Source organism: Tasmannia lanceolata, unplaced genomic scaffold (genome assembly GCF_043159265.1).
Source record: "Tasmannia lanceolata isolate RefF3 unplaced genomic scaffold, GAP_Taslan_0.1 ptg000048l, whole genome shotgun sequence".
NCBI classification, from domain to species: Eukaryota; Viridiplantae; Streptophyta; class Magnoliopsida; order Canellales; family Winteraceae; genus Tasmannia; species Tasmannia lanceolata.
In genome coordinates this window covers 280,134-300,263 of record NW_027518725.1, presented here as the reverse complement: position 1 = coordinate 300,263, position 20,130 = coordinate 280,134, and the positions used below count along the sequence as shown (strand labels likewise).

The 20,130-nt window shown below is 37.6% G+C and overlaps 1 protein-coding gene across 3 annotated transcripts; it reads right to left on the bottom strand.

Moving 5' to 3' along the window:
* Positions 1-100: 100 nt before the first annotated feature.
* LOC143864404 (putative disease resistance RPP13-like protein 2) lies at positions 101-18,825 on the bottom strand. Of its 3 annotated transcripts, none has more exons than XM_077375337.1 (3): positions 18,392-18,825; positions 407-665; positions 101-292 (listed from the first exon to the last, which is right to left on the bottom strand). In XM_077375337.1, exons 1-2 carry the CDS (start codon positions 18,668-18,670, stop codon positions 606-608), a joined length of 339 nt encoding a protein of 112 aa, XP_077231452.1. In that variant the 5' UTR covers positions 18,671-18,825; the 3' UTR covers positions 101-292; positions 407-605. The 3 variants fall into 3 exon arrangements, with proteins under 3 accessions (XP_077231452.1, XP_077231453.1, XP_077231454.1); XM_077375338.1 differs by having other exon boundaries at positions 407-6,193; positions 18,392-18,823; XM_077375339.1 differs by lacking the exon at positions 407-665 and having other exon boundaries at positions 18,392-18,822.
* Positions 18,826-20,130: the final 1,305 nt, after the last annotated feature.

The window sequence follows — 20,130 nt, the reverse complement described above, 5'->3', positions numbered from 1 at the left end:
ATTCACATATGAAATCTATTGAAAAATCCAAGAGGAGGAGGACTAGCCAGCTTGGCTCGGACATAACATGGGCAAACACACTACAAGAAGACAAGAATCAGATAGAAAGAGGCAACCCTTATTAAAACTACCACAACAGAGGCTTAGTACATATAACTGAAAATAGAAGCAAAAACCAAATAGCAATCCCCTGCCCCAAGAGCAGACCACAACCTCAAGAAACATACAAAAACCACCATAGAAAAGAGCAAATCCTGAATAGAGAATTCTACCCCCAAACTCAGCCACAAATCTGCAGAAAATCCTCCAAATTTGATAAAAATTGGTTATATAGATGAAAGAAAATTAAAGAAAGAAAGTACGTTATATAATTAAAAGCTAAAGAGGGGATTATGAAATAACGAACCTGGGATGGTAGAGTGAGTCGGAGAAGGGTACGGTTGAGAGAGAAAATCACCATTCCCGAATCATTATATCCGGTACATGGGCTATCTTGTGCCAATCCTCTCCTCTCTCCCTTTCGCATCGTCTCCCCAAATCTGGAGAACTCCTAATATACAGTGTTTGGAGTGCGGTGAGGCGTTGTAGTCCGGCGGGCAATGAAGTCATTTTATGACAATCTTCGATCCACAAACATTGAAGTGATGTGAGCTCTTCGACCCACTCTGCCAATGATGCCAACCCATAACAATGACAGATTTTCAGTGTTTTTAGGGCAGTAAGGTACCGCAAGTCATCCGGCAAAGAAACCATCTTTCCACAGAAAGAAATCTCCAATGACTAGATTTCAAACGCCGCCCATCTAGCGATGATGCCAACTCATCACAATCACTAATTGTCAGTTTTTTTAGGGCAGTAAGGTACCGCAAGTCATCCGGCAAAGAAACCATCTTTTTACAGAAAGCAATCTCCAATGATTGAAGAGATTTCAAGCCCCTTACTACCCTTCCTCCTCGGGTAATGATGCCAGGTTTTCACACCTTTTTGAGAGATGTGAGGTTTCGCAATCCCTCCGGCAAAGACACCAGCTTATTACAACGCACAATGATCAATGACTTGAGAGCAACGAAATTGTCGAGCTCCCTAGGAAGACTACTCAACTTGTTGCATTCCCAAATTGATAAATGTTGGAGTGCATTGCATCGAAGAAAGCTTCCTGGAAAGGATGAGATCTCACTGAGACCTTCAATATGAAGGGAGGTAAGATGCAGAAAACATGGCAGGTTGTTCAACTTTGAGCAGTCTTTAATCTTCAATTCATCAAGGCAAGGAAAAGCTTCTCCTTTCTCCACTGATGCCCACATCTCTAAATTTTCCATTTCACATAGCGAAAGGCTTTTCAAAGATGGAAAGGAAAATCCATTCAATGTGCTATTACCGTAAAACTCATTATTGATCTGCTTCAATTCTGGAAAGGATGAGATCTCACTGAGACCCTCAATATGAAGGGAGGTAAGATGCAGAAAACATGGCAGGTTGTTCAACTTTGAGCAGTCTTTAATCTTCAATTCATCAAGGCAAGGAAAAGCTTCTCCTTTCTCCACTGATGCCCACATCTTTTTCCATTTCACATAGCGAAAGGCTTTTCAAAGATGGAAAGGAAAATCCATTCAATGTGCTATTACCGTAAAACTCATTATTGATCTGCTTCAATGCAGACATTCCAGATATCACAAGATTCTTGAGCGAGGGAAGTTGGCGAAGTGGTGGGAGATTTTCACATCTCCAGCAATTTGAAAGTTTAGAAATGGATTGGTTGACTTTAAAACATGCCAACATAGACTGTTACAGGAAATAAGTCAGGTTTACTATTCCTGATCAACCCCAACTCGTATATAAAAGCCTTGACGGAAACAAAACTCCAGCACTAATATCATCGTTGCAGGCAAGACGATTATTAAAACAGGGCTGTGAAGGATATCTCGCTCAAGTTCAAGTTGTGGACACGAGTAAAAAGAAGATGAAATTGGAGGACCTGCCTATTGTGCAAAAGTACGTGGATGTATTCCCTAACGATCTACCAGGAGCCCCACCGAATCGAGAACTGGAGTTCTCTATCGAGCTAGTACCGAGAGCAAATCCAATATCCAAAAGACCGTATCGAATGACGCCGATAGAATTGGAGGAACTAAAGAAGCAACTACAAGAACTATTAGACAACCCAGTGTATCACCCTGGGGAGCTCCCGTCCTGTTCGTAAAGAAGAAGGATGGATCAATGAGGTTGTGCATTGATTATCGAGAACTGAACAATGTCACAATAAAGAACAAGTACCCATTGCCCATAATCGACGACTTGTTCGACCAACTTCAAGGTGTCATGTACTTCTCCAAGATCGATCTCAGATCTGGTTACCACCAACTGAAAGTAAATAAAGAAGACGTTCCAAAGACGGCGTTCCGCACGCGATACGGACATTATGAGTTCATTGTCATGCCATTCGGACTAACGAATGCCCCAGCCGTATTCATGGATTTAATGAACAGAGTATTTCACGATTATCTTGACAAGTTTGTTGTGGTGTTTATCGACGACATTCTTGTCTATTCTAAGAGTCGCGAAGAACTTGAGGAACATCTGAAGATTGTTTTACAAACACTTCGACAGAAGAAGCTGTATGCTAAATTCAGTAAATGTGAATTCTGGTTGCAGCAAGTGGCGTTCTTGGGTCACCCGAGAAGGAATTCCTGTAGATCCAGCGAAGACTAAAGCCGTTGAAGAATGGCAAAGATCCACGACAGCAACAGAAATTCGAAATTTCTTGAGACTTGCCGGCTATTATAGAAGGTTCATGGAAAACTTCACTTGATTAGCAAATCCATTAACGAAATTAACTCGGAAAGGCGCGAAGTTTATCTGGACCAAAGAATGCGAGGAAAGCTTCCAAATGTTAAAGAAGAGACTCGTCAGCACACCTATGATAGCATTACCAACACCAACCGGAAGATTTGTGATCTACAGTGACGCATCAATGGAAGGGCTCGGCTTCGTATTAATGCAAAATGGTAAAGTTATAGCTTATGCATCACGCCAACTAAAATACCACGAACAAAACTACACCACGCATGATATGGAATTGGCGGCAGTAATCTCTGCACTGAAGATCTGGCGACATTATCTCTACGGGGAAATGTGTGAAATTTATACTGATCACAAGAGTCTCAAATACATATTTTCCCAGAAGGAGTTGAATATGAGACATAGAAGGTGGCTAGAGTTACTAAAGGATTATGACTGCAACATTCATTATCATCCTAGAAAGGCGAATGTAGTGGCAGATGCATTAAGTAGAAAAACTTCCGGAACTTTGGCAAGAATGCTAACCAGTCAAAAGCATTTACTCCAAGATCTGAGAAAATTGGATGTGAAAATAGTAGAATCGCGAACCAAGGGCTACATAGCACAGATGGTTGCTCAACCATTACTATTGGAGAAAATCAAGGCCACTCAAGTCGGCCATCCTGAATTACAAGGAAAGATCGAAGCAGTTCGGCAAGGCAAACTTTCCGAATTCAATGTTGATAAAGATGATATCTTAAGATTCAACACAAGACTGTGTGTGCCCTCCGATCCAGAATTAAGAAGGAAGTTGCTAACTGAGGCACATAGTTCGGTATTCACAAGATTCAACACAAGACTGTGTGTGCTGTGTGTGCCCTCCGATCCAGAATTAAGAAGGAAGTTGCTAACTGAGGCACATAGTTCGGCATTCTCCATACACCCAGGGAGTACGTAGATGTATCGAGATCTTCGAACCCATTATTGGTGGAATAATATGAAGAGAGAGATTGCTGAGTTCGTGTCTACATGCTTGGTTTGCCAACAAGTGAAAGCAGAACGACAGCTACCAAAGAGAGCCTTACAACCACTAGAGGTGCCTATATGGAAGTGGGATATGATAGCAATGGATTTCGTTACGGGACTATCGAGGACTATTAAAGGAAATGACGCAACATAGGTCATCATTGATCGACTGACGAAGGTAGCTCATTTTATCCCAATACGAGAAATTTTTTTCTTAGATCAATTAGGGAAGCTCTACATCAAAGAAGTAGTCAGATTAAGCGGGTCCTACCACCAGTGAGACCCACAATAAGCAAGACTCACAAATAGTGACAGACGTTCAAAGCAAGGTGGATAAATTCACAAGACTGGCTCGATATGCAACCCACCTAGTGACAGACGTTCAAAGCAAGGTGGACAAATTCAAATACGGATTAAAGCCTAGCGTCAGGCGAGTATTAGCAGCTTTAGATTTTCAAAGCTACGAAGCCGTGGTGAGATGTGCTTTGAAAGTGGAAATTGAACATTTGGACTTTCAGCAGTCCAAAAACAAGTTGACCGGCATAAAGAGAACGAATGAAAGCCAACCAGGAGGATTTGGAACAAAGAGACCTAATATCAAGGAAGCAAGAGACCAGCAACATTGCTCAAAATGTGAAAAGAGACATGGAGCTGTCTGTTACGTGGGGACACAAAAATGCTTCCAATGCAGAATAGAAGGACATGTGGCAAAGGACTGCAAGACGGTCCCAAAACAGAAACCGGAGGAGGAGATGACACAAAAGTATCCTCATCTATTTACTTCTTAAGGTACGTAAAATTTCAAGGACGAAATTTTTTTAAGGAGGGTAGAATGTAATAACCGGTAATATATATATATATATATATATAAATAAATAAATAATCGGGCATTACTCATTTTTCCCAGAGTTAATCAGGCATGAGGACATCTGGCATAATGGGGCGTACGCGATTAGAACCCAACGCTGAGCGAGGATTGAACGGCTTCCTACCACTACGCCACCGCCCCAGATGTCAACTAAAAATGAGTAGATATTTACACATATTAAAAATTACAAACAATCACTATTCATAATTACTATTCACAAATAGTAACTATGCAAGATTACGCAGAAATACTATACAAGTTCACTATTGAGATGAACTATTTAAAATTACTATTCACAGTAGTACCCACCAAGTACTATTCACAAGCGGGTCGACCAACAATGGGTCTCACATCAGCAGGCCCCACACAGATCCTACTACCAACGGGCCTCACAACAAGCAGGACCCACAAATAGCGGATCACGCCACAACTACTATCATTAAAATAGTTGCGCTGACAAAAATAATAATTAAATAAGATTAATTATTATTTTTAAGAGAGTAGTTGAAGAAGGTTAAATAATAATTAAATAAGAGAGTGGTTGAAGATAGTAGGTGAAATAATATAGAAAAGAGATCGAGAGAGAAGAAAGAGTAAGAGAGAGAGGAGAAGAAAAAGAAAATCCACTTAATCACTACCAAAGTAAGTATTTTATTATGGATAATATGGTTGGTTCTACCACCTATGTAAATATCAGGATAAAACATGCATAAGAGGCGATATCTCGTTATAGATTATGCAAGTTTTACAATCTTATTTGAACGGTGAAATGCTAGCATAGTAACCGTAAAGTAAACTTTAATCAAAGAAATGCGAACTCCTGGCATTTCACCATTCAAATAAGATGGTAAAACTTGCATAATCTATAGCGAGTTATCGCCTCTTATGCATGCTTTATCCTAATATTTACATAGGTGGATATTTACATAGGTGGTAGAACCAACCATTTACTTTACGATTACTATGCTAGCATTTCACCGTTCAAATAAGATGATAAAACTTGCATGATCTATAGCGAATTATCGCCTCTTATGCATGCTTTATCATGATATTTACATAGGTGGTAGAACCAACCATATTAATAAATACTTTTAACTATCCATATTAATAAATACTTTAACTATCTATATGAAAAACTTACCTTGGTAGTGATGAAGTTGATTTCTTTTTCCTTCTACTCTCTTTTTCCTTCTCTCTTTACTTTTTTCTCTCTCGATCTCTTCTCTCTCTTTTATTTTTTTCTTCCAAATGTAACGACCCGATTTCCCATCAAGTCGTTACGAGCAAACACCTGTCAAAATACTCACAATAACAACTGCCATTCTTATTTCATAACTAAAATGTTCCTTACAATAACATTTACCAAAGTCCAAACTAAATAAAGTCTTGATAGAAATAACAACGATAAATGACGCAAGACGTCAAAATACAAAAACCCTAGAAACGAACTCTCTGATCACACAGTCCCTTATCCCAAGGTTCTTTCATTTGCAAACTCTCCACCATCTAACGCCTCAACCCCTGTGGTGGAGTAAACAACGTCAGAGCAGGGTCCTCCAGAGACCGAGCAGAGTAAGAGAGACAATATAAAAAGTACAGGCAATATAATCCAGATCCTCAGCAATATATAGCAACAATAATAAAAACTGGAAAGGAATTACGCTATTGATTGCAATATAAATAACAGGAGTGACAATAATAATTGATATGTTATGTGTGCATGAGACAGCTCATTCCCCAGGTACATCCGGCTTTTTCCCAATTTTCTTTTCTGTCAGTTCTTTTCCGACTTTCTCATTTTTATTTTTATTTTTCTGCCGGTGTCCTTGCCGCACGACTACCCACTACCCCTGTCTGAAGGTAGTGGCGTTATGGACTCGGATTTCGGTATCGCATTTAATGCCGAGCCGTTTCGGGGATACTATCCCATTTTGGTTGGTTGCCAACTAATGGCAGTACACGCTTCTCGCGTTGGCCTTTGGACCTTAGGTCCCAGGATGATACCACCACACCCTTAAGTTCCCCTTCACTCTCCCCCATGTATGATCATGTATGATATGCAATTCGGAGTTTAAAGTACATTACTTTTGTCTCCCTTCCTGTATTACTTTGTCTCCCTTCCTGTATTACTTCGCATAAGATTTTATTCCAGACAAGAAAGTATAAATTAACTAAGCAGGTATCAATAAAGCACAATTTTATAAGTAGAGTTACATTGCATAGACAAATTATATTGGAAACCATTACAAGCAAGGTCTAACTGTCACCTGCCTTTTTAAACCTGGAGATGATAGAAACCGAAAAGTAGAAACCGAAAAGTCACAACAAGACTAGAGAGTGATCAACCTGGAAGTAAGGCCATACACATACCGTTATTATGAGTTCCTCATAATCTTACCATTTTATTTATTTATTTCCATGGTTTCCCTGTATTCAGTGTTCTTTCTATCCAGGTAATGTCCATCTATGTCCAAAATAATGTTCTCTGTCAAACCCTATATTATTTGTTATCAAATTCATATTTCAAGATCATGGGGCCCAGCAGACACTATTCATATTGACCCCACATGTTACTATTCATGTGGACCATATATTACTATTCATGTGGACCCCACATGCTACACTATTCATATGGACCCCATATGTTACTATGCATGTGGACCCCATAGGTTACTATTCATGTGAACCCCACATGCTACTATTCACGTGGACCCCACAGGTTACTATTTCAAATAAGATGATAAAATTTAGGTGGTAGAACCAACCATATTATTCATAATAAATATTTAGGTGGTAAAACCAACCATATTATCCATAATTAAAGTTTTAAGAACCATATTACTCATAATAAATATTTTAACTATCTATGAAAGACTTACCTTGAAGTGGATTTTCTTCTCCTTTCTTCTTTCTCCCTCTTTCTCCCTCCTTTCTCTCTTTCTATTTTTCTTCTTCTTCTCTTCCTCTATTTATAGGAAAATCTGACGTGAATAGTGACGTGAATAGTGACGTAAATATTTTATTATTTTCGTCGGTGGATTTATTATTTAATTATTATTTTGTCGGTTGATTATTATTTAATTATATTTTTTTTCGGTGGATTATTATTTAATTATTATTTTGTAATGATTAATATTATTTAATTATTATTTTCATCGGTGGATTATTATTTAATTATTATTTTGTAATGATGAATATTATTTAATTATTATTTTCATCGGTGGATTATTATTTAATTATTATTACTAGTGATGGGTCCCGTTGGCGTTGGGTCCCGCTATTTGTGGGTCCTACTTGTTGTAAGGCCCGCTGTTGGTGGGACCCGCTTGTGTGGGACCTACTGGTGGTGAGACCCGCTGATGAATAGTATTCGGTGGTTCCTACTGTAAATAGTAATTTTAAATAGTTATCTCAATAGTGAACTTGCATAGTGACTATTGTGATAACTATTCAAAATTACTATTCACAGTAAGAACCACCGAATACTATTCATCAGCGGGTCCCACCACCAGTAGGTCCCACCACCAGTAGGTCCCACACAAGCAGGGTCTTACCACCAGCGGGCCCCACAACAAGTAGGACCCACAAATAGCGGGACCCAACGCCAACGGACCTCTTTTTTCCCTCTCTTTCTTTATTTTTTTCTTCTGCTTCTGAACCTCTATTTATAGATACCGTTTTCGACTATTCTCTAATAAAATAATAATTAACTAAAAATTAATTATTATTTTATTAGAGAATAGTCGAAAACGGTATCTATAAATAAAGGTTCAGAAGCAGAGGAAAAAAAATCACTAGTAATAATAATTAAATAATAATCCACCGACGAAAATAATAATTAAATTTAAATAATAATCCACCACGAAAATAATAATTAAATAATATTAATCATTACAAAATAATAATTAAATAATAATCCACCGAAAAAAAATATAATTAAATAATAATCAACCGATAAAATAATAATTAAATAATAATTAAATATTCACGTCACTATTCATGTCACTATTCACATCACTATTCACGTCAATATTCACGTCAATATTCACGTCAGATTTTCACGTCAGATTTTCCTATAAATAGAGGAAGAGAAGAAGAAGAAAAATAGAAAGAGAGAGAAAGAGGGAGAAAGAGGGAAGGAGAAGGAAATCCACTTCAAGGTAAGTCTTTCATAGATAGTTAAAATATTTATTATGAGTAATATGGTTCTTAAAATATTAATTATGGATAATATGGTTGGTTCTACCACCTAAATATTTATTATGAATAGTAACCTATGGGGTCCACATGTATAGTAACATGTGGGGTCCATATAAATAGTGTGGCATGTGGGGTCCACATGAATAGTAACATATGGTCCACATGAATAGTAACATGTGGGGTCCATATGAATAGTGTCTACTGGGGGCCTCATGATCTTGAAATATGAATTTGATAACAAATAATATGGGGTCAACAGGGAACATTATTTTGGACATAGATGGACATTACCTGGATAGAAATAACACAGGGAAACCATGGAAATAAATAAATAAAATGGTAAGATTTTGAGAAACTCATAATAACGGTATGTGTATGGCCTTACTTCCAGGTTGATCACTCCCTAGTCTTGTTGTGACTTTTCGGTTTCTACTTTTCGGTTTCTATCTCCAGGTTTAAAAAGGCAGGTGACAGCTAGACCTTGCTTATAATGGTTTCCAATATAATTTGTCTATGCAATGTAACTCTACTTATAAAATTGTGCTTTATTGATACCTGCTTAGTTAATTTATACTTGCTTGCCTGGAATAAAATCTTATGCGAAGTAATACAGGAAGGGAGACAAAGTAATACAGGAAGGGAGACAAAAGTAATGTACTTTAAACTCTGAATTGCATATCATACATGATCATACATGGGGGAGAGTGAAGGGGAACTTAAGGGTGTGGTGGTATCATCCTGGGACCTAAGGTCCAAAGGCCAACGCGAGAAGCGTGTACTGCCTTTCGTTGGCAACCAACCAAAATGGGATAGTATCCCCGAAACGGCTCGGCATTAAATGCGAGACCGAAATCCGAGTCCATAACGCCACTACCTTCAGACAGGGGTAGTGGGTAGTCGTGCGGCAAGGACACCGACAGAAAAATAAAAATAAAAATGAGAAAGTCAGAAAAGAACTGACAGAAAAGAAAATTGGGAAAAAGCCGGATGTACCTGGGGAATGAGCTGTCTCATGCACACATAGCATATCATAACGCCACTACCTTCAGACAGGGGTAGTGGGTAGTCGTGCGGCAAGGACACCGGCAGAAAAATAAAAATAAAAATGAGAAAGTCGACAGAAAAGAAAATTGGGAAAAAGCCGGATGTACCTGGGGAATGAGCTGTCTCATGCACACATAGCATATCAATTATTATTGTCACTCCTGTTATTTATATTGCAATCAATAGCGTAATTCCTTTCCAGTTTTTATTATTGTTGCTATATATTGCTGATGATCTGGATTATATTGCCTGTACTTTTTATATTGTCTCTCTTACTCTGCTCGGTCTCTGGAGGACCCTGCTCTGACGTTGTTTACTCAACCACAGGGGTTGAGGAGTTAGATGGTGGAGCGTTTGCAAATGAAAGAACCTTGGGATAAGGGACTGTGTGATCAGAAAGTTCGTTTCTGGGGTTTTTGTATTTTGACGTCTTGCGTCATTTAACGTTTTTATTTCTATCAAGACTTTATTTAGTTTGAACTTTGGTAAATGTTATTGTAAGAACATTTTAGTTATGAAATAAGAATGGCAGTTGTTATTGTGAGTATTTTGACAGGTGTTTGCTCGTAACGACTTGATGGAAAATCGGGTCGTTACAGTTGATAGTAATTATGAATAGTGACTATTGGTAATTTTTAATATGTGTAAGTATCTACTCATTTTTAGTTGACATCTAGGGCGGTGGCTTAGTGGTAGGAAGCCGTTCAATCATCGCTCAGTGTTGGGTTCGAATCGCGTACGCCCCATTATGCCAGATGTCCTCATGCCCGATTAACTCGGGAAAAAATGAGTAAAGGCCGATGATTACCCGCCTATGAGGTCATTTTTATTATATATATATATATATATATATTTTTAAGTTTTTCTAAGCTTAATTTTTATAGATTTAAGGAGGGTGGTTGTTACATTTTACCCCGGTTGTTACATTCCTCTATTTTTATAGATATATTTTCACCTATCGTCTTCAACTACTATCTTAAAAATAATAATTAATCATATTTAATTATTATTTCAACTACCGTCTTTCTTGAGCATGTGTTCCCTGACGGGTGTGCCCTCCACCATCTTGGTGGACACTAAGCTCTTCATTGTGATGAACCTAGCAGTGCGATTCTGCTCCCCAAACATCTCCTTGATGTTGGTAGGGACAGACTTATAATAACCACCCAATAGTATTGTTCGTATGGTTTTGGCCTCGTACAACCTCAGCTCTTCTAATAGTGAATTCAAATGAGAATAGACATATCGGGTCGATGTAGGAATATCTACATTTTTTTCCCGATCCACGATATGACACTTGTTCCCAATAACAAACTGTGCAAGATCGTGAACCAAATCATGCATTTTGCAACTTGTTATATTCCCAGAGTCGTCTTTTTCTAAGAAAGACCTCCATAATAAATCAATGAAAATCTCATTTCCAAGGTGTTCCAACGCCATCCCTACCTACCTTAGGGGTAACAAAGCCATTAGCCACCCACTTTCCTCCATCTTCGTTCCATACGTCATCGAGTACAAGCAAAAATCTCTTCACATATTATATCTTGTACTTTTTTTCGCATCTCAACTGTGTAACATCTGTTTTAGTTCCAGTTGCAGACTCTAAATTTTTTTTTACAATTCCAGTAACATCAAAATCTTGAGACACATAAATCCACATGCTTAGCTGAAAATGGCCTATTACAATCGCATTAAGGCCAATCTAGCTAGTGTGGTTTTCCCCAGACCCCCCATGACAACTAGGGCAATAACCGGTGCACCTAAGCCAAGCTAGTTATGCCTAACTCAACTAAGACACCGACCTAGACGGGATTGACTGTTTCAACAGTTTTAGGAGAAGTTATTTAATTCAAGTTGAGGATTTTATTATCTTAGGATTTCATCTAAGATGCTATATGATTCTTATCTAAATGCAAGTTGTCCCTTAGACTAATGCAGGTTGGCCTACATCCTAGTTTACTAGGCTTGTCCTAGGGAAAGATTGGGTGACTAGTGTAACTAGACCTATGGCACGGTTGCTATCCATAGCAAGCGTACGTGATGAGGCTGGACTCCTAACTCTAGGACTCCCTAAAACCTAATACTCCCTAAAACTTAGGACACGACACGACACGACACCAGTGTTCCTAAATTGGGCTCTAATGGTTCTTACGACGGAAACCATAATCCAATGGTTCTGAGAGACACGAGATGAATCGATTTCAGTTCTTGATGTTAATGAATTTCAGATTTCAAGGATTTTCAGTTTATGGACACTTAGGGATTACCAATGGCTCTAGGGTTTACCAATTTCGGCCCAGAATAGCATCCAAGGAAGGGAATCGTGCGCTCTTTTCTTGTGTAATTTAATACTTAGGTTATAGCACCTTATTGCCTGGCATATCTCAGGATTTCCGTGGACAGTAACCTCGGAGCCAACAACGTGCTATAGCTTAAGTATTCAAATTGACAAAAATCGGTTGCAATTGGGATATGATTATGGATGCACTTAACATTTTTCCAGAGAAATCTAAAGACCATAAGATTTATGTTTCAATAGATTAGGAGTTAATATGTGACAGAGATTTAAGGTTCTTCAGAGATTTTCAGATAAATTTCAATTAATTTCGGATTTTCAATGGATTTTATCAATTTTAAACATATGAGTGATTTTACAAGTGAAACTGTTGCAAACGAATTCGAAATGAATCAAAATTTTTACAGCAGCAAGATATGATGAGATGTAGCTTACTGAAAGATTTTTACATATTTTAACATTAAGCTCATATTTAATTTTGATTTAACAATTAAATGACCAGATTGCAAAAATAACATAGAAACTTCTAGAAATAGGAATCTAAATTCAATAAAATTCCTATAGTAGTAAGATATAAGTACAACTAGCATGCTGTGAGATTTTCAGGAATTTTGGAAACCATTTACTATCAATTTCGGATTTTTAAATATTTAGACCAGATTATGAATTAAGACTACATCCCACATGAAACAAGACCTAAATCACCTGAAACTTTTACAGAAACTAGAAATATGAAAAGTAAGACTACTGTAAAAATTTGAAGAATTTTCGCTGTTATCTGATATCAGTAAAAATTCCCGCAAAATCTGGTAAATTTCAAAGAAAGCATAAAATAATATACCAAACAAATTCTAAAAATTCTCAAAACTTCATGGTAGAATGTATTGGTATCATATTAGTTTCCCACGAAATTTCATTAATTTTGGAATTCATTTAGTATATATTTTATTTTCGAAACACTCATGTAGATCATGATTTTGAGCATACATATTTAATATTCAACTAAATCCAATTAAATACTAAAAATCATGCAAATATACCAAACAATTCTGGAAAAATCTGAAAATTAAGCACCTACCTGTGATCGAAATCCTCGCCGAATCCGAGAGCCAAAAAATTCGAAAATATCTCGCCTATGTACGATCCGCTCCGCCTTTCTTCCTCTTGATCTTTGTTTTTTTTTTAAAAAGGATTGATTATCTATGAATGGGGAGAAAGAGAGAGAGAGGGCTTGAATTTCCTAAGAGAGGGGTTCTCTTTTTTCTCCTTTTGGATGGTGGGATGAGAGGGTATTTATAGGAGAATGGGATGGCAAAAGTTACCAAAGGTGTAGGGTTGTGATTGGATTAGGAGGTTAGGTGAGGTTAAGTGGTTTTGGATGGTTAGGATGAGAAGGTATTTATAGGAGAATGGGATGGCAAAAGTTACCAAAGGTGTAGGGTTGTGATTGGATTAGGAGGTTAGGTGAGGTTAGGTGGTTTTGGATGGTTAGGATGATGGCACTCTTTTTGAGAGAGTCATTTTATGAAAACATGTTGCAACATGTTGCCCAAAATTTAAGGGATATGAGAATATTAGCAACTTTAGGGTGAGAATGAGAAAAGCAAGTGGGTAAGAGGAATCAAGCCATGTTTTCCCAAGCTTGGAAAAATGTGTGGTGAGAGGAGAGAGAACACTCGTGGAAAATATCGTTTTCCGAAAATTTCGGCATCCGATTTCGATAATTTTTTCATCTTTGGAATCCTTGATTTTTACTCTTTCGTTTAAGCCCAATATTGCCATAGAAATATCGATTTCAAAATTTTGATGAATGAGAGCCGTCGATCCTCCTCGGTAAATCGTTTTTCCAAAGATTTAGCAAATCGGTGATCCAAATGAACCAACCGATTCGATCAATTCGATCCAAATGAACCAACCGATTCGATCAGTATTTCGGCACTCTAATTCCAACATCCAGTTCCAGTGTCCGAAAATCCAGTGTTTCAATACTCTAATTCTAGTATCCGGTATGTCTTCGTTCTCGAGTTCCAGTTCCCGATATTTAGATTAAGATTCCAGTCTCCAGTTTCCAGTCCTAACATCCAGTGATCAAATTCCAATCCCAATTGAATCAATCAAAATGTCAATCCAATCTAATCCCCAGTTCACCAATTATCAATTTTTGACTCTCCAGTTTTCCAGTAATCAAGTTCTACAATTCCCACTGAACTGGCTCCTTTACTTCTCAGTTCTTTGATTCTCCGGTTATTTGACTATTGAGTCTCTTAATCATCCAGTTCTCTAAATTTTTAGCTCTGTAAATATCCAGTCCCTAAATTTTCTACTTCTCCAGTTTTCCAATTCTTCAGTTCATCCAATCTTCAATTCTCCAGTTCCAAGTCATCTAGTCTTCCAATTCTCCGGTCCACCCATTGTTAGATTATTCAGTTCTCCAGTTCTCAAGCCTAATCCTTTGATAATCGAGTCCTCCAGTGGTTTAGAATAAAAGATTTTTGATATATGTTCAAGTTCCAAGTCATCTAGTCTTCCAATTCTCCGGTCTTGCATTATGATAAGGTGCGTTGTGTCTAGAGAGTCATTTGTCGATTAAAGCTACGCAAAATGGTTCTGTCATTTTTAACTTTGGTATTCAATGACTATGTCATCTCTACCAAAGAGGGGCATCTGTAAACACCCCATTTTGCTCTGCTTTAATTAACAAAGAAGTTAGTGTTTTTCTATCGGTTCTTCGATGTTTTCCTATCGGTTCTTCGATGTTTTCCATTCCCGTGTCTGTCCCTTATGCTTTCTCAATCTTTCCGGTCAGTTCCACCGTGTTTCACATTTTTCCGCCGGGTGGGGAGAAGGGTGATCCACAGGAATCTAAATAAGAGAGAACTTTGGGATAAGTTGCTTCGGTCATGATCGATCAAGGTTAATCTCAAATTCAGATTAAACACTGTGCCACTTAATTGAGCAAAAACCCAGTGAAAAATCACGGATCTAGGCATGATGAAGGAGAATCGTCGAAATTATTCCATTAAATCATCAATAACAAAAGAAATAAAAATAAAATCTTAATTGGTGTAGATGTCATGGTTTAATAGTTTTGGTCGTTGATCCAAAATTGATCGAATCGGTTGATTCATTTGGATCACCGATTTGCTAAATCTTTGAAAAACAATTTGCCGAGGAGGATCGACGGCTCTCATTCATCAAAATTTTGAAATCGATATTTCTATGGCAATATTGTGCTTCAACGAAAGAGTAAAAATCAAGAATTCCAAAGATGAAAAAATTATCGAAATCGGATGCCGAAATTTCTGAAAAACAATATTTTCCGCGAGTGTTCTCTCTCCTCACATTCTCTCTCCTCTCACCACACATTTTTCCAAGCTTGGAAAAACATGGCTTGATTCCTCTTACCCACTTGCTTTTCTCATTCTCACCCTAAAGTTGTTAATATTCTCATATCTCTTAAATTTTGGGCAACATGTTGCAACATGTTTCCATAAAATGACTCTCTCAAGAATAGTGCCATCATCCTAACCATCCAAAACCACCTAACCTCACCTAACCTCCTAATCCAATCACAGCCCTACACCTTTGGTAACTTTTGCCATCCCATTCTCCTATAAATACCCTCTCATCCTAACCATCCAAAACCACCTAACCTCACCTAACCTCACATAACCTCCTAATCCAATCACAACCCTACACCTTTGGTAACTTTTACCATCCTATTCTCCTATAAATACCCTCTCATCCTACCATCCAAAAGGAGAAAAAAGAGAACCCCTCTCTTAGAAAATTCAAGCCCTCTCTCTCTCTCTCTCTTTCTCCCGATTCATAGATAATCAATCCTTTAAAAAAAAAAACAAAGATCAAGAGGAAGAAAGGCGGAGCGGATCGCACATAGGCGGGATATTTTCGAATTTTTCGGCTCTCGGATTCGGCGAGGATTTTGATCACAGGTAGGTGCTTAATTTTCGGATTTTTTCAGAATTATTTGATATATTTGCATGATTTTTAGTATTTAATTGGATTTAGTTGAATATTAAATATGTATGCTCAAAATCATGATCTACATGAGTGTTTCGAAAATAAAATATATACTAAATGAATTCCAAAATTAATGAAATTTCGTGGAAAACTAATATGATACCAATACATTCTACCATGAAGTTTTGAGAATTTTTAGAATTTGTTTGGTATATTATTTTATGCTTTCTTTGAAATTTACCAGATTTTGGAGAAATTTTTACTGACATCAGATAACAGCGAAAATTCTTCAAATTTTTACAGTAGTCTTAAATTTCACATTTCTAGTTGCTGTAAAAGTTTCAGGTGATTTAGATCTTCTTTCATGTGGGATGTAGTGTTAATTCATAATCTGGTCTAAATAATGAAAAATCCGAAATTGATAGTAAATGGTTTCCAAAATTCCTGAAAATCACACAGCATGCTATTTGTACTTATATCTTACTACTGTAGGAATTTGTTTGAATTTAGATTCCTATTTCTAGCAGAATCTGTGTTATTTTTGCAATCTGGTCATTTAATTGTTAAATCAAAATTAAATATGAGCTTAATGTTAAAATCTGTAAAAATCTTTCAGTAAGCTACATATCATCATATCTTGCTTCTGTAAAAATTTTAATTCATTTCAAATTCTGTAAAATCACTCATATGTTTAAAATTGATAAAATCCATTGAAAATCCGAAATTAATTGAAATTTATCTAAAAATCTCTGAAGAACCTTAAATCTCTGTCACATATTAAGTCCTAATCTATTGAAACAGAAATCTTAGGATCTTTAGATTTCCCTGAAAAAATGGCCAGTGCATCCATAATCGTAGAGGTTGAGGTATCTTAGCTGTTTCAAATTGCATATTGAATGTGGGATCTCACTACAACTAAGTACACTAAGATCTAGGCATCGCAAGTATCTAAGTTTCTTGATGTTGCTAGGGACAGTCTTATAATAACCACCCAATAGTATTGTTCGTATGGTTTTGGCCTCGTACAACCTCGTACAACCTCTGCTCTTCTAATAGTGAATTCAAATGAGAATAGACATATCGGGTCGATGTAGGAATATCTACATTTTTTCCCGATCCACGATATGACACTTGTTCCCAATAACAGACTGTGCAAGATCGTGAACCAAATCATGCATTTTGCAACTTGTTATATTTCCAGAGTCGTCTTTTTCTATGTCTTGGAAGAAAGACCTCCATAATAAATCATTGAAAATCTCATTTCCAATGTGTTCCAACGCCATCCCTACCTTAGGGGTAACAAAGCCATTAGCCATCCACAAAAGAATAAGTTCTTTCTGAATGGTAAAGCCTTTAGGGAATACAGAGCAAAATGAAAAGCATTGCCTTAGATGAGATGGCAAATTAATATAGCTCAATATTAGAGCCGGCAAAATTTCATTTTCTTCTAGTTCCCATATCTGACTGTCTATTACCCACTCCCACCGTGCTTTCTGTTGGCCACACAGGAGTCTTCCTAATGCCTTTGCTGCTAATGGCACACCCCCACATTTTTTGACAATCTGTTCACCAATTGGAACCAAAATTGGATGCTCTTTACTTCTCCCTGATCCAAATGCTTGGCGTTCAAACAGAGACCAACAATCACTGTCTGATAAACCAGTCAAGGGGATGAGGGAGTCATCAAGCGCACCCATCATCGATGCAACCCTTTTGTGACGAGTAGTCACAATGATTTTGCTCCCTTTGACTTTACATTTTAAGATTTGCTTCAGATTATCCCACTTTCCTCCAATCTTCGTTCCATACGTCATCAAGTACAAGCAAAAATCTCTTCTCACATATTATATCTTGTACTTTTTTTCGCATCTCAACTGTGTAACATCTGTTTTAGTTCCAGTTGCAGATTCTAAATTTTTTTTTACAATTCCAGTAACATCAAAATCTTGAGACACATAAATCCACATGCTTAGCTGAAAATGGCCTATTACAATCTCATGATTGAAGGCCAATTTAGCTAGTGAGGTTTTCCCCAGACCCCCCATGCCAACTAGGGCAATAACCGGGACTTCATTTTCATCCAATTTGAACTCCTCCCTCGCTTTTACAATTTTTTGTATTGTCGTGAGGTTCTTTTTTGTCCTAGTTGCTATATTATGGCGTTGGAATTGAAAACAAGGTAAGAAGGTATTACTTACCTGGCCACAACCAATTGAGTGTAATACCTGAGCTTCCACAGCCCAGTCTGATAAGATGTCATCAGCATCATAGGCCGCATCCATAAGATTTGAGAGCCAAACCTTCAGCTGCTCATTCTCGACTGCCATCGCCTCTGCGTTTGGGAGTATAGCACGAATCATTGATAAATTTCTCTGAAGCTCTTCCAGATCATCCTTAACACCCCTGAGTAATTTAACCTCCTTTAGGATTAGAGAGTTTAAATTCTCAAGCAGTATACTAACAATAGCATCCGCCATATTTCCTTGGTAACAGAAAAATAAATAAATTCTAGAGCTAGAGCAAGTAGAATCACAAGGGAAGGATATCTTGCAAGCTTCTTCCTGTAAGATGGTTTGTTATATAGACTCTTCAACTTTTTACTATTACTTTTTTATTTTCAATTTCTCTCGGCAACGATCATTTTCCACACCACGAAGCAGCCTCGAAGCAGCCTGTGAATAAACTTTAGCAAATCCCAATTAATTTTTGCGCAAGCGACAAATAAGAGGTCCAAAAAGTCCAACCCCACTACCCAAGGGCGCATCTTGTATTATTGTTTATTTATGGTGGTAGGACCCACACCCCATGTGCCTAGACCTGGCAAGAATAGACCCGGGCCGCCCGAAATTTCCGGGTCTGGGTCACATTTTAATATAGATATCATATTTCCCTATATCAGTAAATTACTAACAATGACTTTCTATTTTGTTCTCTAATTTATAGATACATTTGCTTTATTTTATAACCTGACTTTCTATTTCTTTTGCATACCTTTGCTTTATTACGTTCCTACTTACTTTCTCTTCTTTCCATTTGCTATTGGGTACGTTTGCTTCACTAGTTCACCGCTTTGCTTTAAGGCCTGGACCATAGGATGATCCAAACCGTCCGTTTGATGAGCCATGACATAAATAGGTTGCTTCCGAAAAACTATTTACTCATGATGATTTAAACCCTCCCATCTACAGAGGTTTCCTCTATAAATCGAAGGGCTACGATGGAAATAAATTTTTGGGCACAACCGATTTACATTGAGGCCCATCAAATGGACGGTTTGATCATCCTATGGTGCAGGCCAAACAGTAATTTCAGAAAAATACAGGGACCATCCAGGGCTTACACCGTATAATTTCTCATATATAACATCACACCAAACTCCTATAACAAACTTCCCCTTCTTATCTTACCCATTACCCCTTACCCCACACTGCATGTATTTGTCATCTCTCTGACAAGAAATGAATAGACCCATCATCTCTATGTCTCTCACAAGGCATAGAGAAACCCCTTTCACGTGACATGTCTAACACCATAGTCCGGTCAAATCGTCAACTTTGCACAACCGACAACTTCGATTTTGAATGCCGGAATTCTTTTTGGTTCTTGGGACTTTTGTGGCACGTTTGGTTGCTAGTTACATAATGGGCCCAAAAGAATCCCACCAACCAAAATAACCCAGCACGAAATCCAAAGCTGGAAAAAAAATACCAAGAACCAAAATAATCCCTCACGAAATCCGAGGAACTAAAATAACCAAATGAAGAACTTTTTTCTTCCCAACAGTACGGGTGTAGATGGATATTCGAAAATTCGATTACCGTCCGCATTAGAATCCGTTTCGAGTGAATATTATCCGAATCCGTTTGAAGCGAATATTATCCGAATCCGTTTATGAGATATCCGGCTCTTAGCGGATGCGAATCTGGTAAATACTATA